This window comes from Odontomachus brunneus, unplaced genomic scaffold (assembly GCF_010583005.1).
Source record: "Odontomachus brunneus isolate Ranch 3 - 2012 unplaced genomic scaffold, Obru_v1 Obru_scaffold_010, whole genome shotgun sequence".
NCBI lineage: Eukaryota > Metazoa > Arthropoda > Insecta > Hymenoptera > Formicidae > Odontomachus > Odontomachus brunneus.
This window is the reverse complement of record NW_022639460.1, coordinates 3,167,537-3,182,471: the sequence shown is the minus strand read 5'-3', so window position 1 is coordinate 3,182,471 and position 14,935 is coordinate 3,167,537. Positions and strand designations below refer to the sequence as shown.

General features: G+C 40.8%; 2 protein-coding genes and 1 long non-coding RNA gene across 5 annotated transcripts in view; 2 read left to right on the top strand and 1 right to left on the bottom strand.

Moving 5' to 3' along the window:
- Positions 1–2,690: 2,690 nt before the first annotated feature.
- LOC116840636 (importin-4-like) lies at positions 2,691–8,595 on the top strand. The gene is made up of 15 exons (XM_032807578.1): positions 2,691–2,887; positions 3,248–3,334; positions 3,422–3,529; positions 3,612–3,764; positions 3,880–4,068; positions 4,148–4,442; positions 4,524–4,681; positions 4,756–5,347; positions 5,409–5,644; positions 5,713–5,915; positions 5,994–6,334; positions 6,408–6,583; positions 6,671–6,879; positions 7,040–7,350; positions 7,511–8,595. The coding sequence occupies exons 1-15, from the start codon at positions 2,834–2,836 to the stop codon at positions 7,633–7,635; spliced, it is 3,237 nt and encodes a 1,078-aa protein (XP_032663469.1). The 5' UTR covers positions 2,691–2,833; the 3' UTR covers positions 7,636–8,595.
- Positions 6,840–10,229, bottom strand: LOC116840642. The gene is made up of 2 exons (XR_004377391.1): positions 9,764–10,229; positions 6,840–8,512 (listed from the first exon to the last, which is right to left on the bottom strand). It is a non-coding gene; the product is annotated as an uncharacterized LOC116840642 (long non-coding RNA).
- The window catches only part of LOC116840635 (adenylate cyclase type 2-like), a 14,820-nt gene continuing 9,305 nt past the window's right edge, over positions 9,421–14,935 (top strand). The window contains exons 1-2 of one of the 3 annotated variants that reach the window (XM_032807574.1): positions 9,421–9,655; positions 12,495–13,510. In XM_032807574.1, coding sequence (XP_032663465.1) covers positions 13,400–13,510 — 111 coding nt within the window. In that variant the 5' untranslated portion in view covers positions 9,421–9,655; positions 12,495–13,399. Of the gene's footprint in view, positions 9,656–10,248; positions 10,536–12,494; positions 13,511–14,935 lie in introns of those variants that run through there. The other 2 variants (XM_032807573.1, XM_032807575.1) reach the window with 2 other exon arrangements.

The following is a 14,935-nucleotide window of genomic DNA, read 5'->3' as shown; positions in this document are numbered from 1 at the left end:
AGTCACTTTTTAAAATTAGAGTTTTAATTCAAAATGACGAACTCAAAATGGTCTTGGAAACATAGAAACCACAAGATATTGGATATGCTTGCACCAGACCAAAATATATACAGGTTTTAAGGATAAGGAAGGATGCTCACATATTAGTACACGTTGCTTGTTAAACCCTTATAGAAATATCATACTAAGAATCATTGATAATTATCAGTATTTTCAGTATTAAAAATACTGGATAATAAGTAACTATCAATAACTCTTAGTATGATATTTCTATAAGGGAAATATGTAAATTTCAAGCTAAATTTTAACAAGCAATATGTACAAATGTGTGAACAAAGACGTAATCTGAATGCACTGTTAGTACGAAAATATCAGAAAGTCGTAAAACATTTCGGGTCGTTTCAGGTCCTCTTAAGTGGCAAGAAATTAAAATTTTGACCTCATATATATAATTAAGAATCCTTAAAACCTATATATATATTTTGTCTGGTACAAGCATATTCAATATCTTATGGTTTCTATGTTTCCAAGATAATTTTGTGTCCGCCATATTGAATTGAAGCTCTAAGTTTAAAAAGTGACTCGACAAAGTTATAGAACAATTCATAACGAGTAAATTAAAAAAAATTGAAATCGGTTAAAAATTATGCCGTCTAGACTAATTTGTCCACCGAGAGAGCCTTTTTGCCCACTGTGCGGCGGGAGGTTTCTTTTTCGACTTTCTTAGCCGGCGGCTAAGTTCGAGCAACATGGACAAGTCGCATGTTCGAATACCGATTCGTCCTTTGGGAAAATTGCGAATACGATATGAAGCAGAGAAGGGAATGCTGCTTCGCGGAAGCGCAGCTCGATAATCGACCTTGTCAGCTCCCGAAATAGTGCTGACATCCGATCTTAGAATCAAGTTATCGCGCGACCGAGGAAATAAGGATTTCCGAGTGTGAGGTAAGTTCTTTCTGAGATTTCCTTTAGAGAATTTCTTTTAGCAAATTATAGTGAGATAAAGTCAGTCGAATGTATTCATTCTCTCAAAAATCGCTAATTCTATTTATGCGGAACTGAAAAGATATTGCGAAAAGCGAATCTCGTATCAAATGAATATAAAGCGACACTTGATTACAATAGTCCGATTCAACTTTTAGAAAACCGACCTCTTAATCAAACTTCACGATAAATTCTCCGGCTATCGAAAGAGAATAAGATAGCGTGGACGAATTCTCCTTTGGCGAACGTCGCCCGGAATGCACATTAAGCCGACGACGAATGCATACATGAGGTGCAAGAAGAGTCACTCAACGACGTCGCTGACAGCCTTCGTGCTGTTTTGGTGTTCGTGTTCTCGAGACGATGTTAGTTCCATCGACGGGAAAATAAGCTGCGCGTCGAGTAAAAAATACTTTAATTTTTTTTCGAGTCAAGAATAGAAACTTCGATCAAGACATTTGTGAAAACTTGAATAAAAATAATTGGTGCAAATAGCTAAACGATAAAAATTACACAATGATAAGTATATATATATATATATATATATATATATATATATATATATATATATATATATATATTTTTTTTTTACCGTCTTCTGTAATGTGAATATTACTTGTTTTAACTTTTGAGAATATCTGTGTATTGTCATGATATATCCCGAGTGAGAAATGACTCGTCAATCGACGTCGAAATCGTCAAATCGACATCGATTCGACGTCTTTTCGACGTCGATTGACGAGTCATTTCTCACTAGGCCTCTGACACTGTCAAAATGTATTCCTCAATGAGCAACTTCATCCGTTAAGAAAAATTTCTTAACGGCAAGCAGCCATACATATACAGCTATCAAATTAGATGAGCGGCAATGAAAATAACGAACGATGCAAGGAGGTCAAGGAAGGTAAGCCTTAAAATTCGTCCTCTTATGACTCAAGTGCCAACACTTGTATCAAGCTTCACATCGAAGAGAACACATAAAGATATCCCAAGTATCAGGGACATGCTTGTTAAATATAAAACTCTGCGGATGAAAAAACTTTAATCTCAAGTAAAAGATAATTTTAATAATAATAAGTATTTTCTCTCATGTTGTATACATTCTATTTTATACACTCTAAATATATTTAAAACACATATTAAGATTCAAATTTGAATTGTAGATAAAAACTAGACGATACGTGTGATATGAAATTGCATCCGTGCATTTTCGCGCGCGGATAAATTTTTCAAACATAGCATCGATCCAAAGAATTTTATTTTTCTCTTGCATTATTTCAAGATATCTACATGAGCAAGCAAGTAAGAAACAGAGAGAGAGAGAGAGAGAGAGAGAGAGAGAGAGAGAGAAAAGGAAAGAAACGAAGAATATAGCGAAGGGCAGAAAAAAATTTCGTAGTAAGGGGTTCGCTCTAAAATAATAAACTAGTCAGAGACACGCGCGGAAAGACTAGATCAAAGTGAACAAGCATGGCGACTCATGGTAGGCAACGTCTAGATGAAAAAAATGGTTTTCAAAATATTCAGGCGAATAGAAAAGATCGTGTTACGACTTAAGTAACAATTGAAATGGGTATTCGATTTGCAATTTTTATTAATCCGATGACTAAAATTTGCTGTGCAGTTTATTAACAGAATCTTTTTTACTCGCGCTAGGTACTCCATTGACGGCGCGTTTAGTGCGCGTGCGCGAGGAACTTGGCCCGTTTGGCATCACTACATCTGGGAACATTGTAGCCATATGGACGTCACCAACAGGTTTGGACAGCGGCTGTGGGCAGGCAGGCAGGTTGGTTTTCACTCGTGGATATTGCCAAGTAAATTTTTTACCCTTTGGCTGAGATAAGAAATGGAGAGCATACTACTGAAGCTGTGCGTGCCTGATAACACCACGATACAACAGGTTTGTGGATTTTCACTTGCAACACGCTCGTCGATTCGATCTTTCTGCCACCAAAAAACACGTGTTTCATTTCGCTTTGATTGACTCGACGATTTGTCCGACTTAAATTTCTCTATATCATTCGATATTCGTTCAATCTTTTTGATGGAACGCATAGAATTTCATTTGACTGGATTGTTGTGCCATTTTCACCAACCAGTCATTTTTAATTAAGTATTGTCATGTTTTTTAGAGTTTAAATGCTAGTTATGAATTACTGTAGCCAATCATTAAAATGTCCCTTGTAATAACAATTAAGAATAATATTATCTATTGTTGTCTGTTGTATTATATAATTTCTTTATATATTTTGTTATATAGGCTACTACTGAGCTTAGGAAAGCTCTCAAGAATCCTGACAATATATCAGCTTTGTGCCAACTCGTAGTAACTTCAGCAAATCCACAGGTTTGTAATATCTCACAAACTTGACTCAATTCATGTACTGTTCTCATCTTTGATAAATATGAAAAATGATTGAAAGTGAATGTTTAGGTAAGGCAATATGCAGCTGTCCTTCTTAGGAAACGTTACAACAAAGCAAAGCACTGGGTAAATTTACCTGAAAATATACGTACTGAATTTAAGGCGCTTATTTTACAGGTGAGTAATTTTTACATTACCAAGTTTTTTGTTTCATATGGATTGAATTTGTTGTATAATATGTATATTTTTTATGTCTCAGGCCTTAGTAAATGAGCAACAGAAAAATGTTAAAAATGCTATAGCTCATTTGATAGGTATCATTGTTAAGCATGAAATTCCTACAAATGGTTGGCCAGAGGTTTTACAGTTCATACAACAATTGGTTACTAATGAAGACTTGACAAACAAGGAAGTAAGCAAAATGTTGGATAATATAAATTTTTCAAGAATTATATGAAATTTGATATAAAAGAAACTTCTTTTTAGTTTGGTTAGTCATTTTGTGATATTAAACATTTACATTCCAGCTAGGCATTTATACTTTATCCATTATGACAGAAGTTACGCCAGATACTTATGTTATGCATGCCAGATCCCTGGCAGTACTTCTTGCCCGAACATTAAATGGTCTTCAGGAAAATTTAGGAAATTCAGTTTCTTATTTCATTTTGAAAACAATGAAGAATTTTGTCCCTCTGGCTGAGCACGATCAAGTGGTTTGTATGATATACGATAGGATCTCAGATAAAACGTCAATATTGTGAAATATTGTTATAGAGGAATATGTCATTTCAGATGGTGAATACTTACAGTCAAATGATGCCGTTAGTAATAGCTACGATTCAGGCTTTCACCACGTCTGACGAAGAACGAGCCACCGAATGTTTCGAGTTGCTGGATGAATTGTGCGAGAATCTGAACGCTGTGATAGCACCTCATGTCAAATCTCTTGTCAGCATGTGCCTTGCGATTGCAACTAACAAATCTTTAGACGATTCCCTTAGAGTTAAAGCAGTTGGTTTTATTGGCTGGTTAGCAAGAACGAAGAAAAAAGCTCTTGTGAAACATAAGTTGGTAGAACCTATCGTCGGTAAATAAGTTTGCTATTTAAGCAATTAGTACAAAAGAATAGAGAATTAGAACAGAAATTCAGTCACTGTTAAATTTCCAGACATGTTATTCATACTCATGACTATACGGCCAGATAATGACGGTGATGATGATTATATTAATGGGGAAAACGATAATAATACACCAATAACGGCCGCTACTCAAACTTTAGACTTGCTCGCGTTGCATCTGCCGCCGGAAAAATTGATTCCACATATGGTAAGTTTAAAAATAATTGACCAATAAGATCAGACTTGAGAGAAATGAATTGAAGAGAGGAATGAATGTTACAGTTGCGATACATCGAACCTGGACTGCAAGGCACAGATATATATGCAAAAAAAGCTGCGTACGTAGCTATGGCTGTATTAGCAGAAGGCTGTTGTGAGTACATTCGTTCAAAGTATCTAGAATCCTTTCTGCGATGCATCTGCCAAGGAATCACGCATCCATCACCTGTGGTGCGCAATGCCGCTTTATTCGCTTTGGGACAGTTTTCCGAACACCTGCAGCCAGAAATTTCGCAATATTCTTCCGAGTTACTACCCGTGTTATTCGAATATCTCGGTCAAGTGTGTGCCCACATTAAGCAGGAGAAAAAAGAGCCGCCTTCGGTCAACCGAATGTTTTACGCTCTTGAAATGTTCTGTGAAAATCTAAATGATAGTTTGCTGCCGTATTTACCCACATTGATGGAAAGGTTATTTGAAATCTTGAGCACGGACACGCCGGTGCACGTGAGAGAACTCGCTCTGAGTGCCATCAGTTCTGCTGCCTGCGCCAGCAAGGAGAACATGTTACCGTACTTTGAGAGAATCGTCACCATTCTCAATAGTTATCTCACCGAAAACGTGACTGACATGTGTCTTCAAATTCAAGCTGTCGGTCAGTATAAATGACAGAAAGACACGATCATACTCAACATAACAATTTATTTTTGTCTCAGATACTCTAGCAGCGATTGCCAGGACGATAGGCGAACAACACTTTGCACCGTTAACAGGTAGATCTCTGACTTTTGGAATGAAACTGCTAAAAGAGACGGAAGATCCAGACTTGCGAAAGTCTATCTATGGACTGTTCGCCTCTATCAGTACAGTAATGAAGAAGGAAATGGCCATGGCTTTACCCGAGATCGTCGAGTACATGATAATGAGTATACGGAGTTCAGACGGGTTTGTGGTGAGTAAGGTAGTGTAAATCGAGAGGAAATCACGTTGAAGATAACACATGACGTAATATTGTTGCAGACATACGTTAAAGACGACGAAGCTACAGCTTTCCCTGTCTACGAAGATCTCAGCGAGGAGGAGAACGAAGAGGAAGACATCGAGCACACCGATAACGAAGAGGATTATGACGAGGACGTTGCAGGTTATAGTGTCGAAAATGCCTATATCGAAGAGAAGGAAGAAGCTGTACTGGCTCTGAAGGAAATTGCTCAATACACAGAGTAAGTTTTTTTAGATGCTCATCGACTTTGATGTGTAAGTTTGAACAAATTGTATCTAATGAGAATGTTATGTTACAGAGAAGCGTTTATGCCATATCTTGCAAAGTCCTTTGAGGAAACGTTCAAATTGACTGCTTATCCTCTAGAAGATATACGTAAAGCAAGCGTGGAAGCTCTAGTACAGTTTTGCATCAATTTCTCGAAAATCGATACCAACGAAGGCAGGCAGGCATTGTTGAGGGCTCTTTCCATGTTAGTTTCGCGACTGGCAGAGTTGGTAAGATTAGACGAAGAGGCTACAGTGGCGATTAGCGCCTTGGACGCGTACGCGGAACTTTTGAAGACTGTCAAATCGGATGTTCTCGTAGAAGCAGGTCACAAAGACGCTATAATGAATTGCGTGTTCGCCGTGATGACAGGTAGTCTGTGTTCATTAGTGTACGATGTTGAATTGTAATTGGCGCGCATTTCAAACTGCGACTTCAACCGCAGGTGAGACAGAGTGTCAAGATCAAGAAGAAGGCGAAGGTATCGAGACTGAGGCCGAACAAGATGAACTTTTGATGGAATGCGCGGGAGAAGTACTTGTCAACCTTGGAAACGTGATCACACCGGAAGACTTTATGCTTTTCTTTCAGCGCGTGTTGCCGTTGCTTCTGCAAATACTGGTATTAATTTTTAATTTTATATCAGTTATCTAAATATTTTTTCTTGGAATTAGCGACAGATACGTTAAACTGAGCTATATGCCTTAGGAAAAGAGCAAATCCGAGGCGCAAAGGTCTTTCGCGGCTGGCACGATCTCCGATTGTTTCTCGGCACTCAAGGACATGGTAGCGATGTTTGTCCCGCAACTGCTTCCGATTTTTCTGCGTCTAACCAACGATCCCAATTCTGAAATTCGCAATAACGTAATCTACGGAATCGGGGAGATGGCTTTGAACGGGAAAGAAGCCGTTTATTCGTATCCTTTTCAGTCAATGTTTTATCGTAAATGGACGATGAATGACGATCGATGATTGTACGAGTATATGTTGCTCAATAGATTTTGACATCAGTAATTGTAATTGTAGTATTGTATGATTAGGATTCTTCATTGGTATTTCTTAACGACTGTTACGCAGGTATTATCCCGCCATACTGCAAGCTCTGTCGACTGCCATTATGAAAGAGTCGCATGCGGGTACTCGTGATAACGTCGTCGGAGCGATTGCACGACTTATTATCGCGAATTACTCGAATCTGCCGCTCGAACAAGTATTCCCAATTTTTGTTGAACAGTTGCCACTGAAGGAAGATTTTCTGGAGAACAAAGCTGTGTTTAGGAGTATTATCAAGCTGTATCAAGCCGGACACCCTGTCCTGCAGCCACATATTCGTACGCTGTTGAATGTTGCGATTAGCGTATTACACGAAGAAAAAGCCGGAAGCAAAGGTGAGTTCGTGAGCAAACGGCGGATGCTTCAATAACTGGCTCATCATTATCATATGGTTGTCGCTATCGCTTTAATTTATTTGCCGTTTGCAATACTGTCACGGTCAACACTGTGTCGATATTGCCTGTCAACTAATGAATATACGTTATCTCTTTGCAGAAGCGACGAGTCTCATTATCGAATTTACCAAGTCTGCTCAGCGAGATTTTCCGGATGATTGGAATGATCTTTCGAGCAAATTGTCTGCGGAAGTTGTTGCGAAGATACAACGTATATTTTCTTAGGATATTCAAACGATTGAATAGTATTGCGGTGTATGCTATTTTTGTTTATTTAAATATCAATCTGCAATAGTTCTACAGTCTTTATCCAAGGTACATCAGGTTCCTTTTTTCTTCTCTGAATTTTGTTACAACAGCAAAATCTAAGACGACAACTGTATTCTTAAATTTATATTTTTATATCCACTTTACAAATGCAATTATTTGTTCTCTTTTTTTTTATTCTAGTTTCTTCCGTAGATATAATGAATTTGCAGTATCTATACTACGATATATGAATTTATACAGAATTCTAGTCTGTGACAATTCTGTCTAAAAAACCGATCAGAAAAGTTGAATTGTGATTAGATAACAATTTTATTACTTTTGCGATACGTCAAAACTATTTTCCTACTTCTCGGATCATAAATCTTACATGTATGATAAAGCAGAGAAACTCGATATATTACGCTTATTACGTTAATCCGATTCTAGGTTATCCGTATTATTGAGCTTACGAGTTTTTATTACGTAACTCATGATGAATGAAGCTCTTTAAATTTTCGATCCTAGAATCTCATCGAACCTGCTGTATTGTCGGGTGTTTTAAACACACACACACACACATCATTCGAAAATTGTATAAATATGACAAACTATGTGTGTGTGTGTGTGTGTGTGTGTGTGTGTGTGTGTGTGTGTGTATGTGTGTGTGTTTGTGTAAGGAAGTAGTGAAAGAATCTACTTACGAGAATACCGGGAATTCACGAAATTGACCGCATTCGATTAATTATAGTGCACCAGTCCTTTGGCAGAAAATTAAGCAGAAACTCTTGGGAAAGTGTTAGATAATGATGCCATTGTTGCTAACGAGTGGACGTATCTGCGTCGCGTTTTCTCTCTGTAAACAGAAATAGTCGACATAGTATACTACGTATATACATTGAAAATAAATGTATTATGTGAATAAATAAAAGTATCGTACCACTTATGCTTTTTATAAAAGCTGAAAATTTTTTTAGTGCACTTGCGGTATTCTCAAAACAATAAAGTTTCCACGCGCTATTTTCACCGCATGAGAATGTCAAGCTCGGTAGTGAAAAATGTATTTCATCATTATTTCTATACGAGATGTAAGTAGCTTTAACGTATCGCGCAAAGTGAATCATACAAAATGACTCATACAAAATGTTGTTCCATTAAATCCTAGAGCACACATAAATTCGCTGAATGATTTTACGACGACGAAGTCGTTTAAGTAGTTAACTTTTACTTTTAAGTGAAGTATTATTAAAGGATATCGTAGGAACTCGTACAGAGATCTCTCCGAGCACGACACTTCGTGACAGTGAATAGCTTGGCGAAAGTGGCATGCAATTCTCTTCGCGGGCATCGTGTGCATTCGATGCGCTCGGTATGCAAGACGCGAAGATGATGCGTAAAGTTCCCGGGATCTCCAGGAATTCCGTGCGACTTACAACTGATATCGAGCGTCGCGCGATGCTATCGGCGTTTTATCAAAAGGCAGCAGATAACTGTATACGGCCAGTCGACTTTTCAAAGGCCCACCGTCGAACTCTGGCCCCATCGTGGCCAACACAGCTTCTACGAACAACGTGTTCGCTCGAGCCGAACGACACGGTGCGCGCTTTTTTGCAACTTGTCGCGAAAATCGTTGGTCCGAGATCGCGGTGTGCCGTTAAACAAAAGAGGCTCGGTGTCGTGAATTGCGTGCGACGCTCTTTTTTCACTTTATACCGCCATGCTTCGTCGTGAGTCGGTATGCTTTTGGAAAATGCGACTGTTTATGAGAAACCTAATGTTAACCGAAGGGCACTCCAATTGATCGAAGACGATTCATCGTACATAGGTGTATCCTTTCCCGTTCGATAAGATTTCGCAATATCGATAACGACGACGGTGGCGGCGGCGACAAATATTTAATTAAATAAACCTTGCTGCGGAATCATCCGCAAGCAAATACACGACCAAATGTGCATATTATCGGAAAATCAAGAGCCAGGTGCAGGCTGCTTCAGAAAAGGTGTGTGCGTGTGTGCGTGTATGAAAATATTTCTTTTGTGATGATTTCTTATTATTAACCCAATTGATTCGGTAAGTTACCGAGTAAGTTACGGAGTTTTCAACTCACCTCACGACATACAAGCTCTCTTTGTCTCTGTGCTTCTCCTCGCAACCTTCGATGCACGAGGCACTTCCTTATCAATCAATCCAAAAATTCGATGTTATCGTGTGTGTGTGTGTGTGTGTGTGTGTGTTGTTGTTATTATCGCGAAGCAAACGCTCCCGTGTGTACTTTACGGATGAATCCAACGTGTAATCGGCTCATCGGCTCTTCTTATTAATGCCATCAGACAGTCGAGATCGATCGGTCGCGTCGACGAAAATCGCGATAACAGCGCTTCCGCTAATGATTGCGGTCGAATTCGATCCGGCAGAGTCGACCTTCCGATCCGGACGACGTGACGGAAGTCGTAAAAAATGTCATTGACTTGAATATCAGGAGACGCGTGCGCACGACAGCCTTGAGGCCTCCACCATGACTCGAATCGAAAAAGAGGTGTACGACCCATGTCGCGCTCGTCACACCTGCCTGTCTGAGATATCGGCGATGGAAAGTCTCGTCGACGAAAGTAGTTTACTGTGCGAAGCGAGTCGAACGCGCGAGTTCGAATAGCGCGCGCAACATCCGCTCTTCTTCTATCTATACTCGCTCGTGCATCTGCTGCTTCGCCCGGAACTTATCGCTTGTTTATTGGCTGATCTTTCCCGGAAGAGATGACGGAAGCACCGATTACACGGTTGTCAAACTTGTCGCCGTGATCGGAGATTGATTCATTGGTGCATACAGGGGTTTCGGTGACCAGCTGAAATAGATCGCCCACGTGGGAGGACTTAGAAGTGTAAGAACTTGTTCATTTAAACGATCGAGTATTTGCTTTTGTATAAGCCTCACGATTGTGCAGCGTTTACTCAACGTTCGAATAAAGTCCCTTGCTCCACTCGACCCCGACGTTGATCTCGGGGCTACCGTGAAGAAGAGCCGTTTCTTTCGAACGAGCAAACAGTTTGGTAAAATAGTTTCGCTTTTATTTGCATATGTAAATCTACGAATGGTTCTTTGATACGTGCTCGTCGAGCGTTTTATCGAGCATTGCGGTTTTTTCCCGTCCGCGCTGTCTCTGTTTCTGCTGCCTGATTTCCGAGCTGATATTTTCCTGATGATTAAGCTCGATCATGTGCGCGACGCTAATGAATTCGCCGTTTGCTCAGTGATTATTTGGCGAATCGATCGGAACAACAACAACGACGAGACGCCCGCGATTCGCTGTTCGACGTGTAGCTCGGGATTCCTCACGATTGAATCATCGTCGCGGTAACCGTTCGATAATTGATATTCTGCTCCTTCGGCGTCTCGTCGTCGACGAAATCGCTCGTTAAACGTCTCGAACGGACATTGTTCGTCCGTTCTGTTGATCATTTAAGGCTCCTGCTCCTTCGTCGTAGAACTCTTAATTGATGACGTCAAAAGCGAAAAAATACATACAAAATACGTTGAAATAAGAAGATATATCCAAGAAAATGACAATCGATCAAGCACATCTAGAACACTCCGAACACTTTCCTTTTACTTCAACAGTCAATAAGTCAGCGTAAAGTTAATGTGGCAAAATAATGAAGAAATGTAGGATAAGAAGCAAAGTCGTATGTTAATTTTACAGTTATTTGTTGATTGGTAGAACAAAAGCAAAGTGTTCCGAGTGCCTCAGAAGTGTGCTTAATTGATTGCAGGTGTCATTTCTTGAACACGTCTTTTCATTTCGTCATCAATCAAGATGGCCGCGGGCCAAAAGCCTTAAGGCCATCCATTTCGTCCGCGGAATCGGAAAGAGAGTCGTGTGTCGCATGCAGCACACGAAAAAGAAACGAGCGGACGGGATACAATTAACACAACTGGGAAGTAGCAGTTGAAACGAGCGTTTTCTTATCTACTAGAAGACCGTCGGTCAAGTCGAACCCGGAAGTCTAACTTTCGTAATCGTTTAGCGGTTGATCCAAGTGATTACGACTCGCCAAAGTGTATACGTCACGGTCGTTGCTGCAAACGTCCCGGTAGCAAAAGATGCATCGAGCGTGAATGCGCCGGAGAAAGTGGCCAACGTATTCACGCTGACCGGTGAAAAATGTTCCGACCGCGACGATGGCATAACTAGAGACGAAATTATTTCGCGGATTTCACTTTTTGCATTCGTCTGTCGCCTCACAGAGTTACTCCTCCTTGTCGTCGTTATTATCGTAAATATAAGTGATGATGATATCCCCCGAGACTCAGTATATTCGTCAAATTCTATTTAATTAACGAAATAATACGGTTGTTATTAACATCGTCATGTTTCAAGAAGCGTTTTATAAAACACTCCTCTCGGTGTATGCGACATTGTAGATATCACATGCGTTTTTCATTGAACGTTCTACGATGTTGCGTCGGCGGGACAAAATGCTTCGTAACTGCACGAGTAGTGCGTTATCTGTTGACAAAAATAGCTACCTAATTTCTCGATAAATTTGGCCTATCTTTCGAAGCTTTCATAAAGCAAAGATCAGAGAGGAGAAGTGTAAAAATAACCGCGAGTGGCTCCCCCATTAAACTCCTAACTTAGGACACAATTAACCTCACATTGACAAAACAGAAAATATCATTTCGAGAATATGTAGTTTCGCGAGTATATTTGTGTATATGTGTGTGTTTCCGAACCTACTCAACTGTGCTTCTTTTCTCCAAACTACTTCCCAAATTATACTTGCGATCGATAACGATACCATGGCATCAACCACAAGTTAATTAAAGATCCTATTTTCAGGTGGGACGAGTTCAATTTCTGGACACAGGAAGAATCGATTCCTTGACGAAACAAGTTCAATAATATCGTGTCCAGACACAAAAGGAGATCGGAGGATATTTTCAATGCTACTCGCCAGGTTTATTTCGTTCGGTACAACCTGACGAGAATATAGAGGAGCCTCGGATCTCCGATAATAGACGTAAACTTATTTATTTATAATCGACAAACGATCGCGAGGAATTCCTCAACGAGGAGACGTTTCTCTCCAGGAAATATACCCTCATTCGTACGCGAGAATCGCGCTTTTTACCTGACGAACGCACGCATCGTCTCTTCTGGTCTGCCTTCGTCGTTCGTGATTAACGCCATGACGCGCATCAGCCGTAGCTCGCTGGTATAAAAGAACGGCAGAGTATGCATTAAACTCCGTTATAGCAAAAACGTGAGAGAAAGAGAGAGAGTGAGAGAGTGAGAAAGCAAGGAAAAGAGAGAGGGAACGAAGCAGGGGGAGCGTTTCGAGTGGCCTATTTGCCTTATCACGATAAAGCCTACGTCGGCGTTGCGCTTGGCTCGACTTGGCGCGACCACGGGAAACCGTCGTGGCCGGCGCGAGTGGAATCAGGAAGATTCGCTTCTTCCGATCACCATGTGATCAGTCTCCTCGCGGATCTGTCGTTAGGATGAGTCCGATGGCCACGAGATCGCCATTTTCGTCGTTCTCGTCCTCGTGCTCGTCGTCGTCGTCGTCGTCGTCGTCGTCGTCGTCGTCGTCGTCATCGTCGTCGTCGTCGTCGTCGTCGTCGTCGTCGTCGTCGTCGTCGTCGTCGTCGTCGTCGTCGTCGTCGCTGTCATCATTATCGTCCAATACCTGTCATCAAGAATGATTTGATCGATTCGCGTGAGACACCCTCCTAGCAACAAATATGGACGTGGAGCTGGTGACTCGAGCTTCGTTGAGTTCCTTGCACAAAGTGGACGACGGCCGCATCGTTTCCCCTAACAGTCTCGACGAGTGGACGTGGTCCAGCCTGAGGGTGAGTTGTTCCCTTTCATCGCACCGCTCTTTTATCATGCGCGTACTACTCTACTCGCTGATTATTTCGTAAATTTCTGCAAAAAAATTGCCGTACGACCCTTAGAGATGATGTACAGTCGTTGTCTGCGAAAAATGTTCGGCTATTGTTCTAAAAAATATAATCAAAGAAAATGGTAAAATTATAAAAAAAAAGAGAGACATTATCCGGTACATCGATAGTATGTTTTTTTAAGTCCGACGGCATTTATTCCCATGATCATACAAAAACACGCTGAAGGATGAAAGACTTGCAACTATCGATATCGCACTTAATCTTCTGCATCGGTACGAATAAAACCAATATCATCGCGCCAATCGAGGACAATGTCCAAGTTACTCTTGGACGTGTACTTTATACTTTATGTGTTTCATTATAGCTACTTGTGTCGCGAACAACGTACTGATTGCTCGCGAAAAAAGCATCAGCGAGAGAAGTACGGTTTAGGCAGGAATTTTTAGCCCGACATCCAAGTATGGTCGTGATCCTGCAAAACTCAACTCGCTACAAGGAAAACAAGATTAATATAGGAGAATATTTAGCGCAAAGTCATTATTATTAGACGGGAACGGCTCGCGTAACGTCGAGCAGAATGCCAGAGAGCGAGAGGGAAGGAAAGAATTTTTCGAAAGTGCGAAGAACTTATCGAACAGCGATCAATTTATCTCAAACGAAAGATATCTACGCCGTGACGGTTCTCCGTCCGAGTGAGCACTTTTGGGCTGCAAAACTGGAAGAAGTCATCCTATCGCGCTTTTTTTTTTGTTGATTGAAAAAATCGCGGCCATCAAAGACGTGAGCAATTTGAAATATATTTACCGCGCTATCGGCGCTCGCGTATCAGCGCAACCGTTCGATAAGTTAGATTATTAGAAAAAGCAATCGACTGCGCGTCCTTCGTATTAATCCACCGTCGGTGGATTGGTACGCACTTGTAATGTTTGCGCAGAAAATTCATTCGAGGAGCCTTCACGCACACCTTCCCGCATGCTAATTTGGAAATTTTTCATTGAAATAAGCTTTAAATTTACTCGAATCCTTCATCCGCAGACAAATGTCCATCTCTCGATGAGAGTATGTGTCCGCTGCGAAGACGATGACGATTCGCCATGCAACGCTCAATCACCTCACCCTTATTGTCACAATTCAAACATCTTCGACTCGGAGCAGTCCGGTGAGAGGTGAGAAAACGGCGTGCGAGGACGGTCAGGGATAGAAATAACAGGAGAGCTTGAGCCGTGCGAGATTGAAGATCAATATTCAGCAAGCCGCAGGAGAGAAAGTGAGATAGAGACACACAGAGCGAGGGAAAGGGAGATAGAGAGGAGAGAGAGAGAGAGAGAGAGAGAGAGAGAGAGAGAGAGAGAGAGAGAGAGAGAGAGAGAG